The sequence below is a fragment of the Capsicum annuum genome, chromosome 4, assembly GCF_002878395.1.
Source record: "Capsicum annuum cultivar UCD-10X-F1 chromosome 4, UCD10Xv1.1, whole genome shotgun sequence".
Lineage (NCBI taxonomy): Eukaryota > Viridiplantae > Streptophyta > Magnoliopsida > Solanales > Solanaceae > Capsicum > Capsicum annuum.
Window position 1 is genome coordinate 1,858,514 of NC_061114.1, and position 21,029 is coordinate 1,879,542.

General features: G+C 37.8%; 3 protein-coding genes across 3 annotated transcripts in view; 2 read left to right on the forward strand and 1 right to left on the reverse strand.

Annotated features, from left to right (window-relative positions):
• The window catches only part of LOC107868428 (ABC transporter B family member 9), a gene marked incomplete in the record, with an annotated part of 8,768 nt that extends 3,287 nt beyond the window's left edge, over window positions 1-5,481 (forward strand). Inside the window, 9 exon segments of the mRNA XM_047410517.1 lie at window positions 1-56; window positions 137-375; window positions 727-1,252; window positions 1,349-1,622; window positions 1,765-2,443; window positions 2,525-2,753; window positions 3,335-3,601; window positions 3,774-4,037; window positions 4,523-5,481. Of these exon segments, the coding sequence (XP_047266473.1) occupies window positions 1-56; window positions 137-375; window positions 727-1,252; window positions 1,349-1,622; window positions 1,765-2,443; window positions 2,525-2,753; window positions 3,335-3,601; window positions 3,774-4,037; window positions 4,523-5,167 (3,179 nt within the window).
• A 2,196-nt stretch (window positions 5,482-7,677) lies between these two features.
• On the forward strand, window positions 7,678-13,265 carry LOC107868427 (eukaryotic translation initiation factor 4E-1-like). The gene is given in 5 exon segments (NM_001324970.1): window positions 7,678-7,955; window positions 11,521-11,686; window positions 11,797-11,922; window positions 13,066-13,131; window positions 13,215-13,265. Coding segments are annotated over 5 exon segments (687 nt in total).
• Window positions 13,266-13,488: 223 nt separating this feature from the next.
• On the reverse strand, window positions 13,489-17,803 carry LOC107868426 (bidirectional sugar transporter SWEET2a). Its single transcript, XM_016715112.2, has 6 exons — window positions 17,656-17,803; window positions 16,390-16,426; window positions 16,038-16,254; window positions 15,128-15,286; window positions 14,916-15,035; window positions 13,489-13,804 (listed from the first exon to the last, which is right to left on the reverse strand). Exons 1-6 carry the CDS (start codon window positions 17,726-17,728, stop codon window positions 13,694-13,696), a joined length of 717 nt encoding a protein of 238 aa, XP_016570598.1. The 5' UTR covers window positions 17,729-17,803; the 3' UTR covers window positions 13,489-13,693.
• Between the last annotated feature and the right edge of the window lie 3,226 nt (window positions 17,804-21,029).

Sequence of the window (21,029 nt, forward strand, 5' to 3'; positions counted from 1 at the left end):
CTGCTTATGCAGATGCAGGAAAGGTAGTTGAACAAACAGTGGGAGGAATTCGAACGGTAAACTTCTATGTTTTGGCAAATGCTGCTTTGGTCTATAAATTGCAGAATAATATACTTATGATTAGTCATTTCGCTAGGTTGCTTCTTTCACCGGAGAGAATTTGGCGATAGAAGATTATAACAGTAAGCTCGAAAATGCTTATACTGCTTCTGTCAAACAAGCGTTGGCTTCTGGAATCGGATTTGGCACGACACTAACGACTATCTTATTTAGTTATGGACTTGCCATATGGTATGGAGCCAAATTGATCTTAGATAAAAATTACAACGGTGGCGATATTACTAGTGTAATATTCTCGGCTATGCTAGGAGGAAGGTATGAAAAAATTAATCTTTCTACTGTCTTTTTGTCCTGAGCCGGGGGTTTATCGGAGACAGCCTCTCTACTTCTTCAGAGGTAGTGGTATGGACTGCATACATTTTACCTTCCTCAGACCCCACTATGTGGAAATACACTCGGTTTGTTGTTGTTGTTGTTGTTGTCTCTAGTACGTTCCAACGTTTTACATGGTTTGTTTAGACCAAAAGATTCGAAAGGTGTTTTTGTACATTTTTAGCTTAAGACCACAACGCCAATGCAAAGTCTTCCTTATGTTCTTAAACTTCGTGCCCAGTCCAACTAAGAAACTTTACGGGTGGAGTACTTAGGAACATTTTTATGTTTCAGCTCACTAGGTCAAGCGTCTCCGAGTTTGAGTACATTTTCAGCAGGGCAGGCTGCAGCATACAAGATATACGAGACTATTAAACGTACACCAAAGATCGATCCATATGATCCTAGTGGGATACAATTGGAAGATATTAAAGGGGAAATCGAGCTTAAAGATGTGTACTTCAAGTATCCAGCAAGACCAGACGTGCAAATATTTTCCGGATTCTCATTATATATTCCGAGTGGTAAAACAGCAGCCTTAGTCGGGCAAAGTGGAAGCGGAAAATCAACTGTTATTAGTCTACTAGAGCGATTCTATGACCCCGAAGCTGGTGAAGTACTTCTCGATGGAGTTGATATTAAGAAATTTCAACTCAAGTGGTTGCGACAGCAAATGGGACTCGTAAGTCAAGAGCCGGTTTTATTTGCAACTACTATTGGCGAAAATATAATATACGGGAAAGAAAATGCTACTGAGGAGGAGATCAGGAAGGCGATCCAGCTTGCTAACGCTGCTAAATTTATCGACAAGCTGCCAAAGGTTGAAGCAACATTTTCTTTTAGTACTATAAAAACTCGAGCACCTTTTTATTTCTTAGATTCTAAGCTAACATTGTGTGTATATATATATTTACAGGGTCTGGACACGATGGTCGGTGGGCATGGCACTCAGATATCTGGTGGACAAAAGCAAAGAATCGCCATAGCGAGAGCCATTTTGAAAGATCCAAGAATTCTTCTACTTGACGAAGCGACTAGTGCATTGGATGTTGAATCGGAGCGCATTGTACAAGACGCTCTCAGTAATATCATGGTAAATAGGACGACTGTGGTCGTCGCCCATCGCCTGACAACCATTAGAAATGCTGATCTCATTGCAGTAGTGCATCTTGGGAAATTAGTTGAACAAGGTAATACACACACTACTCTCGTTGTTCTAAAAATACTGTTGGACAAATGAATATTGGACCTAATTCGAGGTCGTCAGCGCCTATATACTACTTTGAACGCGCTCAGTTTGGTTTACAAATCTCAGTTTGATATAACTTACAGGAACACATGATGAGTTGATCAAAGATCCCGATGGAGCATATTCTCAACTTGTTCAAATGCAACAAAAGAATAAACACGTCGAAAACACCAAAGGAAAAGAAATTGAGGACTCGAATGCACAAAAGCGTTTGAGTTATTCGAAAAACTTTTCTAGTAGGAGCCAGAGATTCTCTATTTCTAGTAGGAAGTCCGCGAGCAAAGGATCAAGTAGTAGATATTCCCTTGCATATGACTTGGGCGTTACTAGCGTCATTGATTTCCACGAGAGTATCAGAAGGGATGATGGAGCTGAATGCAGTGAGTATACTGTTGATAGTAAACAAAAAGTTTCGACTCAAAAGTTAACGTCGCTTGCATACCTAAATAAGCCAGAGGTACCCATAATGTTCGTGGGAACGATAGCTGCTGCCATAAATGGTGCGGTTTACCCAGTATTCAGTCTTCTAATAGCAACGATTATCAAAGTCTTTTATGAACCACCCCATGAGCTTAGAAAGGATTCTCGATTTTGGGCACTGATGTTTGTGGTTATCGGAGTTGTTGTCTTGATTGTTGCACCTTTGCAAAATTACGCCTTTGGAGTTGCTGGTGCAAAACTGATCCAACGGATACGTTCCATGACATTTGCTAAGTTGGTGTACCAAGAGATCAGCTGGTTCGATGACCCGGCAAACTCGAGGTAACTTTCATTAGTCCGTGAATGTATTAACGGTTTTCTTAACTCGCCAAATTTCTTGACTCTGAAGTTTATCGAATACAGTGGTGCTATAGGTGCAAGACTATCTAGCGATGCTTCAACTATCCGGAATATGGTGGGAGATGCATTAGCAACAATAGTCCAAAACATGTCCACTGTCGTAACTGGTTTAGTGATAGCGCTTATCGCCAATTGGATTCTCGCACTTGTAATGCTGGCGGTAATACCTCTTCTCGCGTTACAAGGGTACATACAGATCAAAGTTTTGCAAGAGTCGAATGCAGAATCCAAGGTATTGTATTCCTTGATAAGCTTACCTTTTTCCTATTTACATTTTGAATTTACGCTTATTTGGAAACAGCCTCTGGCAGAAATGCAAGGTAAGGCTACGTACAATACACCCTTGTGGTGGGGCCCTTCCCCGGACACCGCGCATAGCGGTAGCTTTAGTGCACCGGGCTTCCCTTTTATACACAAAGCGTAAATAAGCTTTACGCTATCAGTGACCATAAGACGGGCTCACTCACATACTGGATAAGTGATTTGGAATTAGTGCTAGTTCCGCTCCCCGCTGTAATATGTTGTCTGTCTTATGTTTAGATAAGTATATACAGTTATCAGTAGTTATCTTTATGTGACCTAAAAAGAGCAACCCGGTACACTAAAGCTACCGCTATACGTGGTGTCAGGGGAAGGGCCCCACCACAAGGGTGTATTATACGCAGCCTTATACCTTTGCATTTCTGCTGGAGGCTGTTTCCAAGGCTTTACGTGACCTGATAGTGTAAAAATTCTCATACTGATAGTTTATAGAAGTTAAATTTCAACGAGCGAGTTTGATCAGCGAATCAAATGTGTTATACTGTTTGGCAGTTAATGAATGAAGAAGCGAGTCAAGTTGCAAATGATGCTATCGGAGGCATTAGAACCGTCGCATCATTTTGTGCCGAACAAAAAGTGATGGAAATGTATCAAGGGAAATCGGGAGCTCCTTTGAAACGAGGAGTGAAAAACGGACTAGTTAGTGGAGCTGGTTTAGGCTTCAGCAATTTCGTGCAATACTGCCTTTACGCGTTGTCATTCTACCTCGGAGCCATTCTCGTGAAGCATGACAAAGCAAAATTTTCAGAAGTTTTTAAGGTACATATCTTTAACCTTTTTGCTTTAACTTACATGCGCTAGCCGTGTATATACTGTATTGTAAAACTCGTCTGATGTTTTCCAGGTTACTAATATATCTCACTTGGACTGAACGATTAGGCGATTAGTCTTTTACATTGTCTGCGTAAAGAAGTTCAACTTAATTTTGCAGGTCTTTTTTGCTATATCGATGTCAGCGATTGGGATATCTGTTCTTAGCAACCTTCCTTCTGATCTGAGTAAAAGTAAAGGAGCTGCTGCATCAATATTCGAGATACTTGAAAGAAAACCGAAGATTGATTCAAGTAGCAGCGAGGGAATCACGTTAGATGTTATCAAAGGAAATATCGAACTCCAGCATATTAGCTTTAGATACTCCACCAGACCAGACATGCAAATCTTCAGAGACTTGAGCTTGAGCATTCCTGCCGGAAAGGTATTTATCGTATTTTCTTCTCTTTTTTATGGTGTCCGAGCCGCGCTTGCACTCACCTCGACTAATTCTGTGAGTACCTCCCGGAAGCCCCCTTGCACTCACTCCGACATATACCAGGTAAAGTTGCTGTCATGTGACCAGGAGGTCACGCGTTCAAGACTTGGAAACAGCCTCGCTGCGTACAATACACCCTTGTGATGGGACCCTTCCACGGACACCGCGCATAGCGGGAGCTTTAGTGAACCGGGCTGCCCATTTACTGAATTTTCACTAGTACTAGTAGGTTACCTAAGGGGTCTAATATCTACAATATATACATAAGAAATAATTTTAACCATGTATAAACTGTGCAATTTCCCGTCGAAGGGGGTTTGGATGAACCCTCGGCTCTACCTGGCACTGCCCTTGATCTGATTGTGTATATTTTTGTTACACCTCCGGTGCATAGAACATAAACACAACAAGTATATTATCACTTCTTGCAGACTGTTGCGCTCGTGGGAGAAAGTGGTTCGGGGAAGTCAACAGTGATTAGCCTGATAGAACGATTCTATGATCCCGATCAAGGTTGCATATATCTCGATGGAGTCGAACTCAGGAAGTTAAATATACGATGGCTACGGCAACAAATGGGATTGGTAGGTCAAGAACCAATACTATTCAACGAAACAATTAGTTCGAATATCGGTTATGGTAGCCAAGGAGAAGTAACAGAAGAGGAGATTATTACCGCAGCAAAGGCATCAAATGCACATAACTTCATATCTTCATTGCCTAATGGTTACAAAACAACAGTTGGTGAAAGAGGGGTTCAATTATCTGGTGGACAAAAGCAACGGATAGCGATCGCGAGGGCCATACTAAAGGATCCAAAGATACTTCTACTCGATGAGGCGACTAGCGCGCTTGATGCAGAATCGGAACGTATAGTGCAAGAAGCGTTGGATCGCGTGATGGTGAATAGGACAACTGTGGTCGTAGCACATCGGCTTACAACGATTAAGAATGCAGATGTTATTGCAGTTGTTAAAAATGGTGTTGTTGCTGAGAAAGGTACACATGATGTGCTCATGAAGAATCCTCAAGGTGTATATGCTTCTTTGGTTGCTCTTCAAACAGGCTCAACTTGATTCAGTTGTCCAAGTAACCAGTAAAGTTGCTGTCATGCGACCGGGAGGTCACGAGGGGTTAAAGCCGTGGAAACAGCTTCAGACAGAAATGCAAGGTAAGGCTGCGTACAGTACCTTCTTGTGGTGGGGCCGTTCCCCGGACCCTGCGCATAGCGGGAGCTTTAGTGCACCGGATTGCCGATTTTTAAGTTTTTAAGCTTTGAGAAAAGATTTTTTTGTATTTGTTGGCTAGTTACTATCCTAAAGTTTTGTAATATGGAAATGTTTACATTATTATCTTCTTAGTTTGAAATATTATTTTCTACCTTCCCATAGATCGAACCTATCCAATTTTTACAGTACGATGGTTGGCTGTTTACGGCCTAGCTGTACCTATCATCATTTTCTGGGGATCAATATCAGCGGTCCATGATCCAACGATAAACAACATCCGAATTATAGAGAATGACGATTCCTTCAGAAAAACAGACTTATTCAAGTTCTTTTTCTCAAAGAAGTCCCGCTTCGACTGCCCGACGAGTCATCTACTTAAAAGGATCCTCCCCGCAAATCGTCTGTCCTTGAATTATACGGTCATGCAATACTTATTGAATACAAAGAAGAAAATGCATTTCGACCCCGTCATAGTTTTCAATCATTTCTTGGCGTTGGGCATGGCTGAACCACTATAACCAATCTCTCACCCATTGCCACTTAGACATCAGTACATCTTCTCTTCATATGTCTGAACCATCTGATCCTCGGATCTCGTTTTGTTCACCATGGAGGCCAGTCGCACTTTATTCCGGAATAGGTTTGATCTAGATCCGATATGTCTTGGTACGTCCACACAGCCATTTCAACATCCTCATTTCCGCTACTCATCTTGTGGACATGCGAATTCTTGACAGGACAACACTCCACCTATTATGACATAGCTAGTCTATCACCACTTTATAAAACGAGTCTCTATTTCATCTACTCCGTTAACGAATCTACATCTACCACGTGAGTTACATCACTGAACTCACACTCCAAATATTATGTCTTGTCCCGCTCGACCTGAATCCTTTAGACTCCAGAGTCTGTCTCCAAACCTCCAACTTGTCATTAACTCTGCGGTGTATTTCTTCAACCAAAACTATGAAATTGAAGAAGGTGAAATTGTTGAAGAATCAAATGATACGATGTCGTATTTGAGCAAAGAAATCACAAGGAAACATACATTAGAACATTCACGGACTAAAAAAAAAGTATTATAAGTCACAATAATTGATAATTCAAAATATTTTAATTTATATGAAAAAATTACTTGAACTTTGAACGGATTTCCCGTTGAGCATACTGAACTTTGTGGGGGTCCTATTACCCATAGATTTTTTTTTTCGGTATTTTATTGTCATATATCTACCCACTTAGACACATGCAAATATGAGGTGGTGCGTGTATTACACACGCCGATACACTTGTAAAAAAGAGATTTGACGCATGTATTACACGCGCCATCGTCGAATCTGGGTATAGAATTTCGGGGGAATTAAATTCACTTTAAAAAGTCTAGGGGTAATAAGACCCCACAAAGTTCAGTATACTCAACTGAAAATCCAGTCAAAGTTTAGGTATTTTTGTGAGTATTATCCCAAAAAATTACGAGAGAATAAATTATTTGTCCCTCGAAAGTCAATTCGATGCTACATAAGTTGTGATTCTTTTTGTTTCTCACCACATGTCCGTTACCCGCATTGAAATCTGTCTATATCTAGATCGTGCACTACGTGGCTTAAGCTCATCCCAAGAGGCGGAACCAGGATTTCTGCTGAGGGGTTCAAAATTTGAAGAAAAACTCACCGAATAGGGTTCAACATCTACAATATATACATAAAAATTATTTTAATCATGGATTAATAGTATAATTTTTCGTCAAAGGGGGGTTTTAGACAAACCCTCATTAGTAGGCTGGCTCCGCCTCTCCCAATAAAATTATATATTTTCATTGTGAAAGGCTCAAACTTGAAACTTCTAATTAAGAGCAAAATGATTTCAACCATCTCACGAGAAAATTTTGCTATTAAGCCTCTTCAAGTTTTCAATTATCAAAATGACCTACTTATAGTTTCTCATCTGTCGGATTAATAGTCGATTTATCCATATATAGGTCGAATCGATAATCGGCCTGCCCATATAGAGGTCGGATTGATAATCTATCTGTCCATCTATAGTTCGGATCGATAATCGATCTGTCGGATCAATAATCAATTTATCCATATATTGCTGTCTATATATCAGTCGCATAGATCTATCTTAAAATTGGTCATTTTCCTTAAAAAAAAAACTTGTCTATTTAATTAAAAAGAGGATTTGAAAAGGGCATTTAACAAAGAATCTCACCGCAACCCACGTTAGTATTTACACATTGGTACATCCACAACTAAAAATTACACTTTAGTCCCTAAAGTTTGTTCTGTCCCTCTCTAAATACCCATTCCTAAACATTTTCCTCCCGAAAGTAAAAAAAGCACACAGCACCAACAATGGCAACAGCTGAAATGGAGAAAACGACGACGTTTGATGAAGCTGAGAAGGTGAAATTGAATGCTAATGAGGCAGATGATGAAGTTGAAGAAGGTGAAATTGTTGAAGAAACTGATGATACGACGTCGTATTTGAGCAAAGAAATAGCAACAAAGCATCCATTAGAGCATTCATGGACTTTCTGGTTTGATAATCCAGTGGCGAAATCGAAACAAGCTGCTTGGGGTAGCTCGCTTCGCAACGTCTACACTTTCTCCACTGTTGAAGATTTTTGGGGGTAAATTTTTTTTAATTTAATTTAATTTTTTATTTTATTGCTTTTTTTTTTGTTTAATAAATTGGGTATTAGGGGAATCGAACAATCACGAACAAGGTGGAAGTTTAGGTAGCCAATTAACTGAGTTATTGCGATTTTTATTTTAGTTAAGTTTTTTTTAAGGCGTAATATATAAATGTGCACTTTATTATACCCTTGAACTTGTATAAAGTTGAAAAGGTAGACACATGTTCCTTATGTGGTGTCCTACAGGTATTATGACGCATTGGACGTTGTGTCTGCTTGTGCACGTCCAAAGTTGGTCATAAATGCGAATTGATGCCAAGTTAAAGGGCATGTTTCTGTATTATGCGTTTTTTTTGAGCTTATTATAGGGGAATTGGAAATGGGGAGGGAATTGCAAGGTGAGGAATCGAACCTTCATGAACAAGGTAAAAGTTGAGGTAGATAATCAATTGAGCTACTAAGATTCTCGGGGTATATTTATGGTTGTTGTTTGATTAAAAATGGGGATAGTAGCAGGGGAAATGGGGAGGTGTTACAAGGTGTTGAATGGAAGCTTTATCAATACAGTGAAAGTTAAGTAGTTAATCAATTGAGGTATTAAGATTTTCAATGTTACGTTTTTTTTTGTTGTTGTTGTTGAAAAATTGGGGATAGGGAAGGGGAAATGGGGAGGTGTTACAAGGTGTTGAATCGAAGACTTATCAATACGGTGAAAGTTCAATTAGTTAATCAATTGATCTATTAAAATTTTTGAGGTTATGTTCTTTTTGAAAAATTGGGGATAGGGAAGGGGAAATGGGGAGGTGATGGAACCATCGTTAATAAGGTGAAAATTCAGATAGTCAACTAACTGAGCTACTAAGATTTTGCAGGTGAAAGTTTAGATAGCCAATTAATTGAGCTACTAAGATTTTGGGGTTGAAAGTTCAGTTAGTCAACTAACTTAGCTACTAAGATTTCAGGAGTGAAAAAGTTCAGATAGTTAACTAGCTAAGCTACTAAGATATTGGGGGTGAAAGTTCAGATAGCCAACTAACTGAGCTACTAAGATTTCGCTGGTGAAAGTTCAGATAGCCAACTAACTTAGCTACTAAGATTTCAGGGGTGAAAAAGTTCAGATAGTTAACTAGCTAAGCTACTAAGATATCGGGGGTGAAAGTTCAGATAGCCAACTAACTGAGCTACTAAGATTTCGCTGGTGAAAGTTCAAATAGCCAACTAACTTAGCTACTAAGATTTCAGGGGTGAAAAAGTTCAAATAGTTAACTAGCTAAGCTACTAAGATATCGGGGGTGAAAGTTCAGATAGCCAACTAACTGAGCTACTAAGATTTCGCTGGTGAAAGTTCAGATAGCCAACTAATTGAGCTATTAAGATAGCTACTAAGATTTCAGGGGTGAAAGTTCAGATAGTCAACTAACTGAGCTACTAAGATATCGGGGGTGAAAGTTCAAATAGTCAACTAACTGAGCTACTAAGGTCTCGGGGGTGAAAGTTCAGATAGTCAACTAATTGAGCTACTAAGATTTTGCGGGTGAAAGTTCAGATAGCCAACTAACTGAGCTACTAAGATTCTCCGGGTATGTTTGGTTAATAAATTGGGGATAGGGGAAGGGAAAATGGGAAGGAAATTACAATGCGGAGAATCTAATCCTCAGCAACAAGGTGAAAGTTATGTAGCCAATCGACTAATCCTCAGCAACAAAGTGAAAGTCATGTGTCAATCGACTAAGCTATTAAGATTCCCCAATATGTTTTTCGTATTTCTTGTTGTTGTCGTTTTAGATTGGGGATAGTGGAAGGGGAAACAAGGAAGGGATTTACAACTTGGGGAATCGATTCCTCACTAATAAGGTGAAAGTTCACGTAGTCGATCAACTGAGCTACTAAAAGTCCCTGGGGTTACATTTTCTGTATTTCTTGTTTTTTTTCAGGGGGTGGGGAGGATTTGATCAAGTAAGTAGAAATGTTGATAAACAAGATTACTGTTTGCTCATATTGGAAAAAAATTAGACTATTATCAAGGAGCTGATGAGATCCAAAATTGTGTTGATCCTAGTTGTTACATGAGTTGGCTTTTGAGATTTCATTGGAACATCTACAATTTTAGCTTGTTTTCGTTGTTGGTTGTGTTCTTTGGTTGTAAATTTATTGGGTTTTATTTACCGTCCCAAGAATTTCGTGGGGTGCTGTATGACTTTGTTGATTTAGGGTTTGAATTTCTTCTGATTATCTGCCTTCATATAGGTGATATTGGATAAAAACGATATCTTGTTTGATTCTTCTCTCATAATTGTTTGATTTTCTTTTTGTACACTTTGCATTTTTAGTTAGCTTGCTATGGTGTTTAGTTAATGTGTCGACGATGTGCAATCTTACTATGGAATGCCCGAATTGTTTTGAGCTTTAGTTGCAAGCTGTATTGGCAGTTACACATTGCTTTGTCCTTTTTTGGTTAGCGATTTTCTAATTGGTTACTTGCCAATTTAACTTTTGGTTCATGGATCAGATTCAATGAATAGATATATGCTCTTTGGTGGTGGGAGGACAAGGATAGAGAATTTAATTTTGGTGTGAAGGAGGGGAAGTGCAAATTATGAATGGAAGTTGAGACATTTTGGAGGATGGGGCAAATAATGACCCGGAAGTTCTAGAAAAGAAAAAGTTAACCTTGTAAGAAGTTATAATTCCTTGCACAATCTTATGTAGGAATGGCGTCAATTGGGTTATGTCGTTGGATAGTTTCCTTTGCTTCAAATTTAAGAACCTCTTTCATGTTTGTCAAATGCATTTACAACCACGGATATGTTACTAATGCCAGTTTGAGCTAATAAGGTAGTGGATAATGCTCTGGGTTCAGTTTTCTCTCCTAAGCAAAATGATACAGTTACTTTTTTCAAGTACCAACTACTTTTTCTTATATATACGTATACGAGCTGGTCCTGTACAGGGGCGGAGCCAGCGCTTTGGCAAGGGGGTTCCGAACCCCGTTGGAAAAATATACCATTTCTACATGATTAAAATTATTTTTATGTATCTATCGTAGGTGTTGAACCCCCTTTGGCTAGGTTTTCTTCAAATATTGAACCCCCTGAGTTCAACTCGACTCCGCCTCTGGTCATGTACTTCATTGCTGTGATGTCTCTATGAGCTTTAGTCTTAATAGTCCAAGCTGATGAATACTCATTTTAAAAATAAAGATAGATGCTTTTCTATTTCTTAATTGGGCTAAAATACGCCCATCTCCCTTCTAGATGATGAAACTAAACTTAGCTGCAGGCCAGTATTTTCAGTTTCATGCATGGACCTTTTTATTAAGTCCTATGATTTGAGTAACGCAGGCGGTACTGATGTGAATTTGGTGTCTGCCTTGGAGGCATGCACCTTGTTTGGTGAGTTCTTTATAGATCTAATTTCTAAAGGCGCTTTGAGTTATCGTACAACTTGGACTGTGACATGCCTGTTTGATATTCTGTATCATGGATTACATCTTTTAAATGTTATTATCCTGTTGGCTTTTGATGAAATCCTTGAACCATGTTGCTTATTCTGCAAACAGTGCTTACAATAATATCCACCACCCAAGCAAGTTAGTTGTGGGAGCAGACTTACATTGTTTCAAGCATAAAATTGAGCCAAAGTGGGAAGATCCTGTATGTGCCAATGGAGGGACATGGAAAATGAGTTTTTCAAAGGGTAAATCTGATACCAGCTGGCTATATACGGTATGCCGAGGATACTGCCATCCAGCTCGTAGTGATTGGTCACTCTAGTAATATTATTTTCTGTTACGCTATAATCTCAACTCTTGTTTTCTCATATGGGATTATTGTAGCTGCTTGCAATGATTGGACATCAATTCGATCATGAAGATGAAATTTGTGGAGCAGTAGTTAGTGTCAGAGGTAAGGGAGAAAAAATATCTTTGTGGACCAAGAATGCTGCAAATGAAACGGCTCAGGTAATTTTCTTTTTATTTTTGGTGTCGATGACCGGGTTTGTCATTTTCGGGGATCAAACGGACAGATATTTTCTTTGTGTACATACTTTAGTGCTGACGTTTATTCTAGATATACCATGATATACATCGTACTATTGAGGATATTAGAAGTTAAGAGGGGAAGTCATCAGTTATATCACGTGGTTTCACTATTATTTATATTCTTAGGTAATAGAGGATATCTCAAACTTCGCCTCACTCTGTGTTTGTCCAACTTTATTGCTTTTGATAGTGAATTACTATCATGAGTAAAAGATTTAGCTGGTAGCTAAAAAGAAATATGCTTATAGATGAAGGGGAGTGTTAATTTGTTTGCGATAATTGTTAAGTTAATGATTGGGCAAGTATTAATATGTATGGAGAACATTATGATAAACTCGTCTCTTTTAATAGAAAGACTAAGCGGAGTAGGGTGGGTTTCCATACATTGTAGAAGGCTTATTAACCGACATTGGTATTAGACATAGGTTATTGTTTTCAGCTCCTCCCAATACGTCTAAGACGTTTTATAGAACTCGCATGTGGCATCTTTAGTACCCAATCATATAATTGCATAATCTAAATTATGATTGTTGCTTGGTTGGCAACTCTGTTATGTGCCGCGTAGGGCCCATAAACACAGTGCTGTTCTTACAAAAAAAAATTCCATAGGGCTCAAACCCGACAACTCTAGTTAAGGCTGGAGCCCTTGATGGTCTCAAGGGTTATGTGTCATTGGTTGAATGTACTTTGTTCATACACAATGACGAGACATCTAGATATCCCTGTGAGAGGTGATGTCGTTTTGTCTCATTAGTCGTGTTTATGCTTTGATTAAGATTACCTTGGTCTTTCATCCCCTTTCCTTCGTTTCTTTTTCTCAGTGTACTCTCTTCTGGCGGAATATATAGTGGTCGTCGTTCCTGATTCCCTCTTTTTGTTGGCCTCATTCATTTGAAGTACCAGGCCATTTTAGTTAACTTGTGCATCATTGATGATATTGAATCCTTTCATCTGTTTACCAGTTCATTATTTTTAAGTTGGTGCTTGGTATTAACTTTTTTGTATCGTTGTAACTATTCTTACCGCCATGCTTGTCCTATCTCCTGAAACTTCTCTTTCCAGGTTAGCATTGGTAAGCAATGGAAGCAGTTTCTGGATTACAGCGACAGTGTTGGCTTCATATTTCACGTATGAAATCTTGGTTATCGTACACCTTGTAATCAGTTTGTCTTCATTTAACAAGACTCATAAAGAATCATCTTCTTTTGCAGGACGATGCAAAGAGGCTCGACAGAAATGCAAAGAATCGTTACACAGTATAATTCTTGATGCAATGTCGGAATATAAGAAACACAATTCGTACTGAAAAGTTGTAGGCACTAGTTTAGTTTCTCATACGATAAAGCTTCTGGTTTGAGTACCTTGTGTATTGGTGTTTGCACTTTCTAATCGCGTAAAATTGTCCGGTTTTGGATTCATGCCTATTCTATTAGTAACTCTCTTTGAATGTGTTTGAGCACACATCAAATCACAGATGAGACATTATACCAACTGTATGCAATACCAAATTCGAAAAGAATGAGAACAGAAAAAAGAGTTTTTGGATGACTTTTCAATGGGAAAAAAGACTAGACAAGCCTGGTGTTTACACCAATTCTATTGATGCAAGACATGCATCTTGTATACAAATTATGTAGTTTGATGTAAACACTGGGTGCAAGTAAGTATTTTCAGCTCGGATGTAGTTTTTTCACGCGTTGGACTCCAGGAGAGGTCTTGTTGGCTCTTCATTAGGTCTGCTGTATCTCCAGTACAAGATTAGTTGTATGGCACCGAGAACTCCTCCTATACCATTTGGTACCTGATTCATAGAGATCAAAATGTAATTCTATACGCGGCAGGGGGGGGGGGTGGGGGTTTGGAGTGCGTGGGTTCGGTCGAACCAGTGACCTTGATTCAAACCCTGTATGTGTGTTAAAAGAATCACAAAATATGAACATGATATTAAAATTTTGGATTCAATTATTAGCGGTTGAGGTCACTATCCTAGAGTCCCGAACGCATAAAGTTCAAATTTTGGATCTGTCTCGAATGGGAAAGAGGAATTCATATTTGCCGAGAAAAGGAAATAGGCGGTCCGGTGCACAAAACATTTGGCGCCATGCAGGATAGGATCGGTGGAAGGGTCAGGATCGGTGGAAGGGTCGCACTCCAAGTTCCAAGGGTTATAATGTAGGTTGTCTACCTAGACGCAAGCATCAGTTGTTGATTGCCGGTGAACCCGTGACATATCGATCACGTGAAACTAACTTTACCGTTACTCCAGATTCCCCCTTTCATATTCTTCGGGATACTTCCCAAATGTTTGAAAGGGAAACCGAAACTACAATATAACGACAACAACATACTGATTGTAACCTCACAAATGGGGTCTGGAGAGGGTTGGATGTACGCAAACCATACTTCTATCTTTGCCAGGGGAAACTAAAACTACAACATAACAACAACAATATACCGACTGTAATCTCACAAGTGGGGTCCGGAGAGGGTTGGATGTACGTAGAACATACTTCTACCTTTGCGGGGGAAGCAAAAACTACAACATAACAACAACAACAACATACCGACTGTAATCCCACAAGTAGGGTGTGGAAAGGGTTGGATGTACGCAGACCATATTTCTACCTTTGCGGGGGAAACAGAAACTACAACATAACAACAACAAAAACATACCGACTGTAATCTCACAAGTGGGGTCTGGAAAGGGTTGGATGTACGCAAACCATACTTCTACCTTTGCGGGGGAAATAGAAACTACAACATAACAACAACATACCAACTGTAATCTCACAAGTGGGATCTGGAAAGGGTTGGATGTACTCAGACCATACTTCTACCTTTGCAGGGGGAACAAAAACTGCAACATATAAGGAAAAAAAAGCTACATAAACAAAGGGATTCAAATTACTTACATAGATAAATGCATCTTGCTTAAACATTCCATAAGCAAAGAAAGAAAGGCTCATTAGAAAAGTTGCAAGGGACAGATAGAATGGCATGTACTCAACACTTCTTGTTCTGATAACCAAATTCTGCAAAAACAAAATTCTGTGTTAGTCTCATCGAGCTAATGATATCGATGAATAACACTTTGATCATGCGTAGTTCTCATTGATCGACTTACAATTATGAACAACGGAGAAGCAAACATCGAAATGAGAGATAACACGGACAAATATCCGACAAAAGTTTGTCGATTTGGAGGTTGAAATAGACAGATGCTGATGGAAATCACAGCAGCAAATGCAGCAAAAACACCAAGCAACAGCCCTAACATCTTCAACTGCATTCAACATGTAATGGTATAAGCTTTCTTATTAGCATACGTTGAAGATATAATTAAGTAAATAGAGTTCTGTTCTATCAAACGACTTTAAGCTTTCAGATGAGACGGTCACACAATTCACTATGATATCAAACGAGGCATTCAAAAAACATCATTATGTGGGGTGATCAAATTGACTCATTTGCAACTCATTTTTGGAAACAAGATACGCTCCTACACAGGGGCGGCCCTATAGCCAATCTTTTGGTGCTCCGGCACCTGTTAAATTCGGCGCAGACTAGGTATAATTATATAAAAATCTATAGAATTTGGTCTAAGGTTTAGAAAAGCACTTGAACGTGTAAGATAGCTGGATGCTTTAGTTTGCAGGCGGAAGTCGGAACCTTAAAGTTTTGGCTGTCAATATATGTGTTCGAGCCTTTCGAGCAACCACGATCCCTAAATACTGGTTCCGCCACTGCTCCTACATGAGGAGGAAGATTTGGTCCACTCCCCATGTAGTCAGAGCACTCGCATTTCTCTTGATGGAATATATCAATACTCGAGATCCACTTTTGGTAGAGCGTGCAAAAATCCTACGTTCGAGTCTCACTGCCACTCATTATAATAAAAAGAACTTCCACGTGCTCGAGCGATAAAAAGAATCAATCTCGCACACGAGGGACTTGTCAAAGACATAACTAGGTAAACAAAAACTTCCAGACGAGATGATCACACAGTTCAACGGGTAGTAAAACGGCCTACTAACCTTCTTCGTTCGCTCTGCATATACGATGAAGATGAGTATATACGCCAACTGGAATACCGCGCCAACAGAATTAACCGTAAAAACCAGTATAATACCAGGAGATATAATTGGTGTACCATACCAAAGACATATTAAGCAATTCAACAAAGCATATATATAAGGCAGCCCTGAAAACTGTTCTGTTGATTTGCTCCTGATTATCCTTCTGAATGTTGGTCTGAAAAACGACACGTAAAACATCAGTTTAAACACGCGCGCGCACACACAGACACACACACGTATACACACGTATATGTATGTTATCGACGTATTAATATACGCTTTTTTTTTTGAATGATTTAAGGGTACTTACATTGGTGATACAAACAAAACAAATGCACATAGGTTCCCTGCAATATGCATAAACCAAATTGAAGAAGTTATTTTTAATCAGAGATCTCGAATTCGAGCTGCGAACATTGGCCTAAAAGCATTCCTCCACTCTTAATTAGATGTCTCGAGAAAAAAAATTCTAGTATGAAACACTTCATGCTTAAAAATAAGCCTACACGATATGAATCTAAATTAATCGAGCCAGTGATCAGTACGAACATTAGCCTAAAAGACCAAAAAAACAACTACCAACTAATATGGTGGCATAGATGTAATATATCCGCTCTTAATTAGATGTCTCAAGAAAAAAAATTCTGGTATGAAACACTTCATGCTTAAAAATAAGCTTACACAATATGAATCTGAATTAATCGAGCCAGTGATCACTACGAACATTGGTCTAAAAGACCAAAAAACAACTACCACTTAATATGGTGGCATGGATGGAATTCTTCCACTCTTAATTAGATGTCTCGAGAACAAAAATATTTCTAGTATAAAATAATTTCCTCCTTAACAAGATGCTTACGATACGAATGTGGATTAATCAAGCCAGTAATCACGAACATTGGCTTAAAAGACCAAAAAAAACAACTAACAACTAATATGTTGGCATAGATGAAATTACTTCACTCTTAATTAGAAGTCTCGGGAACCAAAAAATTTCTAATGTGAAACACTTTCATGCTTAAAAATAAGCTATACACGATACGAATCTGGATTATTCGAGCCAATGTTCACGAACATTGGCTTAAAAAAACAAAAAACAACTACCAACTAATATGGTGGCATAGATGAAATTCCTTCGCTCTTAATTAGATGTCTCGGAAACAAAAGAAATTCTAGTATGAAACACTTCATGCTTAAAAATACGCCTACACGATATGAATCTGGATTAATCGAGCCAGTGATCACGAACATTGGCGTAAAAGACCAAGAAAATCAACTACCAACTAATATGTTGGCATGGATGAAATTAGTCGAGTCTTAATTAGATGTCTCGAGAACAAACAAATTTCTAGTATGAAACACTTCATGCTTAAAACTACGCCTACGCAATACGAATCTGGATTAATCAAGTCAGTGATCACGAACATTGTCTTAGAAGACCAAAACAACAACTACCAACTATTCAAACGTCTCAAGTTCGAGTTCCGAGAATACAAATATTCTTGACATGACATACTTACATAACACGAATCTAAATTAGTCGAGCCAGTAATAAAATACAGAAAAAAAGACTTACCAGCAACTCCAGCAGCATTACTGAAAATTGAATAAGTTGAAAACAAACCACCTGATATTGTAGACTTTTCCATTTTTGTTCAAATCAGTTTTTGAAAATTAACATATCGTTATAAGCAAACTTTTAAAAAAAAAAAATTGTAATAATTTTTTCTCTCTCTCTCTATATATATGTTTTTTAATTATTAAGACAGCTAAGATTGGGAAATATTTTAAGAAATGGACAACCAAATTATGTAAATCAACAGTTGTCAACACCATTAGTGGGACCTATATTCATATATATATATTTTTTTGCTTATTATTATTATTATGTTTCCCTTATATGTGACATTGTCTTCTTGTTACCGGTCGTTTATTTTTACCTGTCCACTTTGAACTTTGTACGATCCTTAAAATATAATGATTAATATAAGTAGAGAATTTGGCTATTAAGCTTCTTCAAGTTTTCAATTAACAAAATGGCCTACTGCGAAAATTTGACTATTACGCCTTCAAGTTTTCAATTACCAAAATGACCTATTTCTATTTTCTCATCTGTAGAATTTATAATCAATCTGTCCATATATAAGTCGGATCGATAATTGATCTGTCAGATTGATAATCGATCTGTCCATATATAGGTCGGATCGATAATTAATTTGTCGGATCGATAATTGATCTATCTATATATTGGTCGGACAAATAATAGATCTTAGTCTATTTAATTAAAAAGAAGACTTGAAAAGGCCATTTAACAGAAGATCTCCCTCAAACTATGATCAAAATTATTACGACACACTCCAACTTCACATGGATCTTATTACCCCTAAACTCAATTCCAGCGTATTTTTGTCGCCCTTTTGTGTTGACATGACACCTTTATTACATAAAAATGGCGCTCACGTCAAAAGTGTCACATTAGCTAAAAAGGTGTCACATCAGCTAAAAAGGGTGGCAAAAATATACTAAAATTGAGTTTAGGGGTAATAGGATCCCTGTGAAGTTAGAATTTATCGTAACAAATTTGGTCATAGTTCAGGGTACTAGATACTTTACTCATTTAAGTATTTTATTCACAATACACATACTAACATATATAGTTTTAGTTCTTGCGAAATAAGTGATTAGTATTGCGGGTAAAACAGGATATTTTTTTTTTTATATACGTTAAAAATTACAGGTAAAAATGAAAATCTATTTTTGAAATACTAACAAATACAAGTAAGCAGAGGGATATGGTTATATGATATAATTTAAGATATAAAATATTAATTAAAATTAAAATTGAAATTAAATTTAGTAGGAACATTAATGCCTACCATAATATATGTTTGGCATCCAAATCTTTGTATAATCTTAGTGGGGCCAATATGATTATAATGATATAATTTATATGTAATTCATTCAATTAAATATTATTCATTTTACATTTAATAAATTGGGGTGAAAGAAATTGGAAGAAATCACATCTACCATAATATAAAATATAAATTTAAAATATAATAAGTTATGAATAAGTTAAGTTTGTGATAAATAAATTCACGATGATATGTTAATTTTTTTCCTTTTAGCATTGTGTTTACCCTAAAAACTGTACAGTTAAATTTATATATGAGATTAAGAGCATGTGAGTTAAATCTAACCTTGTTAATTATGTCGGTTTACTAGTGAATTCATTATTTATGTAAAGAAAATAAAGCGTAAAATGCTAAAAGTGGTCTTCATTATTTATGGCACATTCGTGTGCCTATGTAGACCTTTGGTGTGCTGATTCACTGATATGTTAAGTAAGTACTAAGGTTGTCAAAAATACGATTTTAATTAATGCAGGGTAATAGGACCTTCTAAAGTTCGGATGTGTCTCAACAATTTCGTGTATAATTTAGGATGGAAATAAAACATTTTCAGTAAAACAAATACAATAAATAAATTAATGGAGTGAAATTTTAAATTACGGCGAGAGCTTGAATGCACGAATAAGAGTAAAGGAGAGATAGATTGCTTCGAGTCTGATTTCAGATGGTTTACAAATGAAGAGAAAATCGTATTTATAAGGTATAACGACGAGCTAGTAACTGTGTGGAAAGGGTTTCCTTAGAGGGCCCCAATAGTACTGTCATCAGTAACGTGATGCCAAGTGTCTTATCAGTTATAGGTGTCAGCCCATGTGGGGCTGATACAATACGCGTCTGCGCCTCTGATGAATTTTGATGCCTCTATCTCTTGTCCTTTTCTTTCACGTCATCTTTGTCCTTCGAGGGCTTTTCCTTTGTGAAGTATCTCTTCCGAGATACCAAGGCGAGTGTGTGGCTCGTTACACGATACTTTCTTGCAAGAGGTTGTTCTTGCTTCGTTTTGCTATCTTCGAGGATCTTTACTCAATACATATTGATAATTTTTTAAAAGAACAGCCCGGTGCACTAAAGCTATCGTTATGCAAGGTATTCGGGGAAGGGCCCCACCACAAGGGTGTATCGTACGCAGTCTTACCTAACATTTCTGCCAGAGGTTATTTCCAAGGCTTGAACCCGTGACCTCCTGGACACATGACAACAACTTTACCAGTTACTCCAAGGCTCCCCTTCACATTGATAATTTTTATGTAAAAATATTTTTCAATTTACATCTTTTCGTAAATAGTTCTATGGACATTTAAGTCATTAAATTCAGTTGATGCGTATTAACTATTTTCAATCAACTACCTAAAACAAACTCCGTTATGAACCCACTATGGCTTCGTAGACCAAACAAGTAATATCACACTAAACGATGGACTTGGGTCTAAGGTGAAGTTACAGGCTTACAGCCAAACAATAGAGCGGTTTTCCTTCGGAATCCGGCTTAAAAAAAAGTTAGCACGTTAAAAAGGGCCAGTTACCTATTAAACTAGTTACGCAAATGAGATAAGCATCCAGTACCCCCTCGAACTATGACCAAAGTTGCTACGACACACTCCAACTTCATAGGGGTCCTATTACCCTCCTGAACTCGATTTTCGCAAATGAGGTCCACGTCAAAGATATCACGTCAACTAAAAAGATTGACGAAAGGTGTCACGTCAACACAAAAGGATGACAAAAATACGCTACAATTGAGTTCGGGGGTAATAGGGCCCCCGTGAAGTTGGAGTATGTCGTAGCAAATTTGATCATAATTCAGGGATACTATATAATATAACTAAGTGTTTGTGTTGAGAAATTAGAGTTGTTACAAAATCTATTTATTATAAGTAGTAAAAACAAATTACTTGATTTAATATGTAGTTAATCTGATCATGCTTCTTAAATTAGTTCATGGAAACTTTAAATAGTTAATTATACCCTAATAATTATTTAAGCAATTATATTAAAGATGTCATAATCATAATTGATTTAATACGTAATTCTAAAGTGT

Excerpts from the sequence above, each read along its gene's own strand:
- LOC107868426 (XM_016715112.2), bottom strand. The coding sequence starts at position 17,728 with ATGGAAAAGTCTACAATATCAGGTGGTTTGTTTTCAACTTATTCAATT. Across the intron at positions 16,255-16,389 it reads GTTTTGTTTGTATCACCAAT|ACCAACATTCAGAAGGATAA; the intron begins GTAAGTACCCTT and ends GTCGTTTTTCAG. Across the intron at positions 15,036-15,127 it reads CTTCTCCGTTGTTCATAATT|AATTTGGTTATCAGAACAAG; the intron begins GTAAGTCGATCA and ends TTGTTTTTGCAG.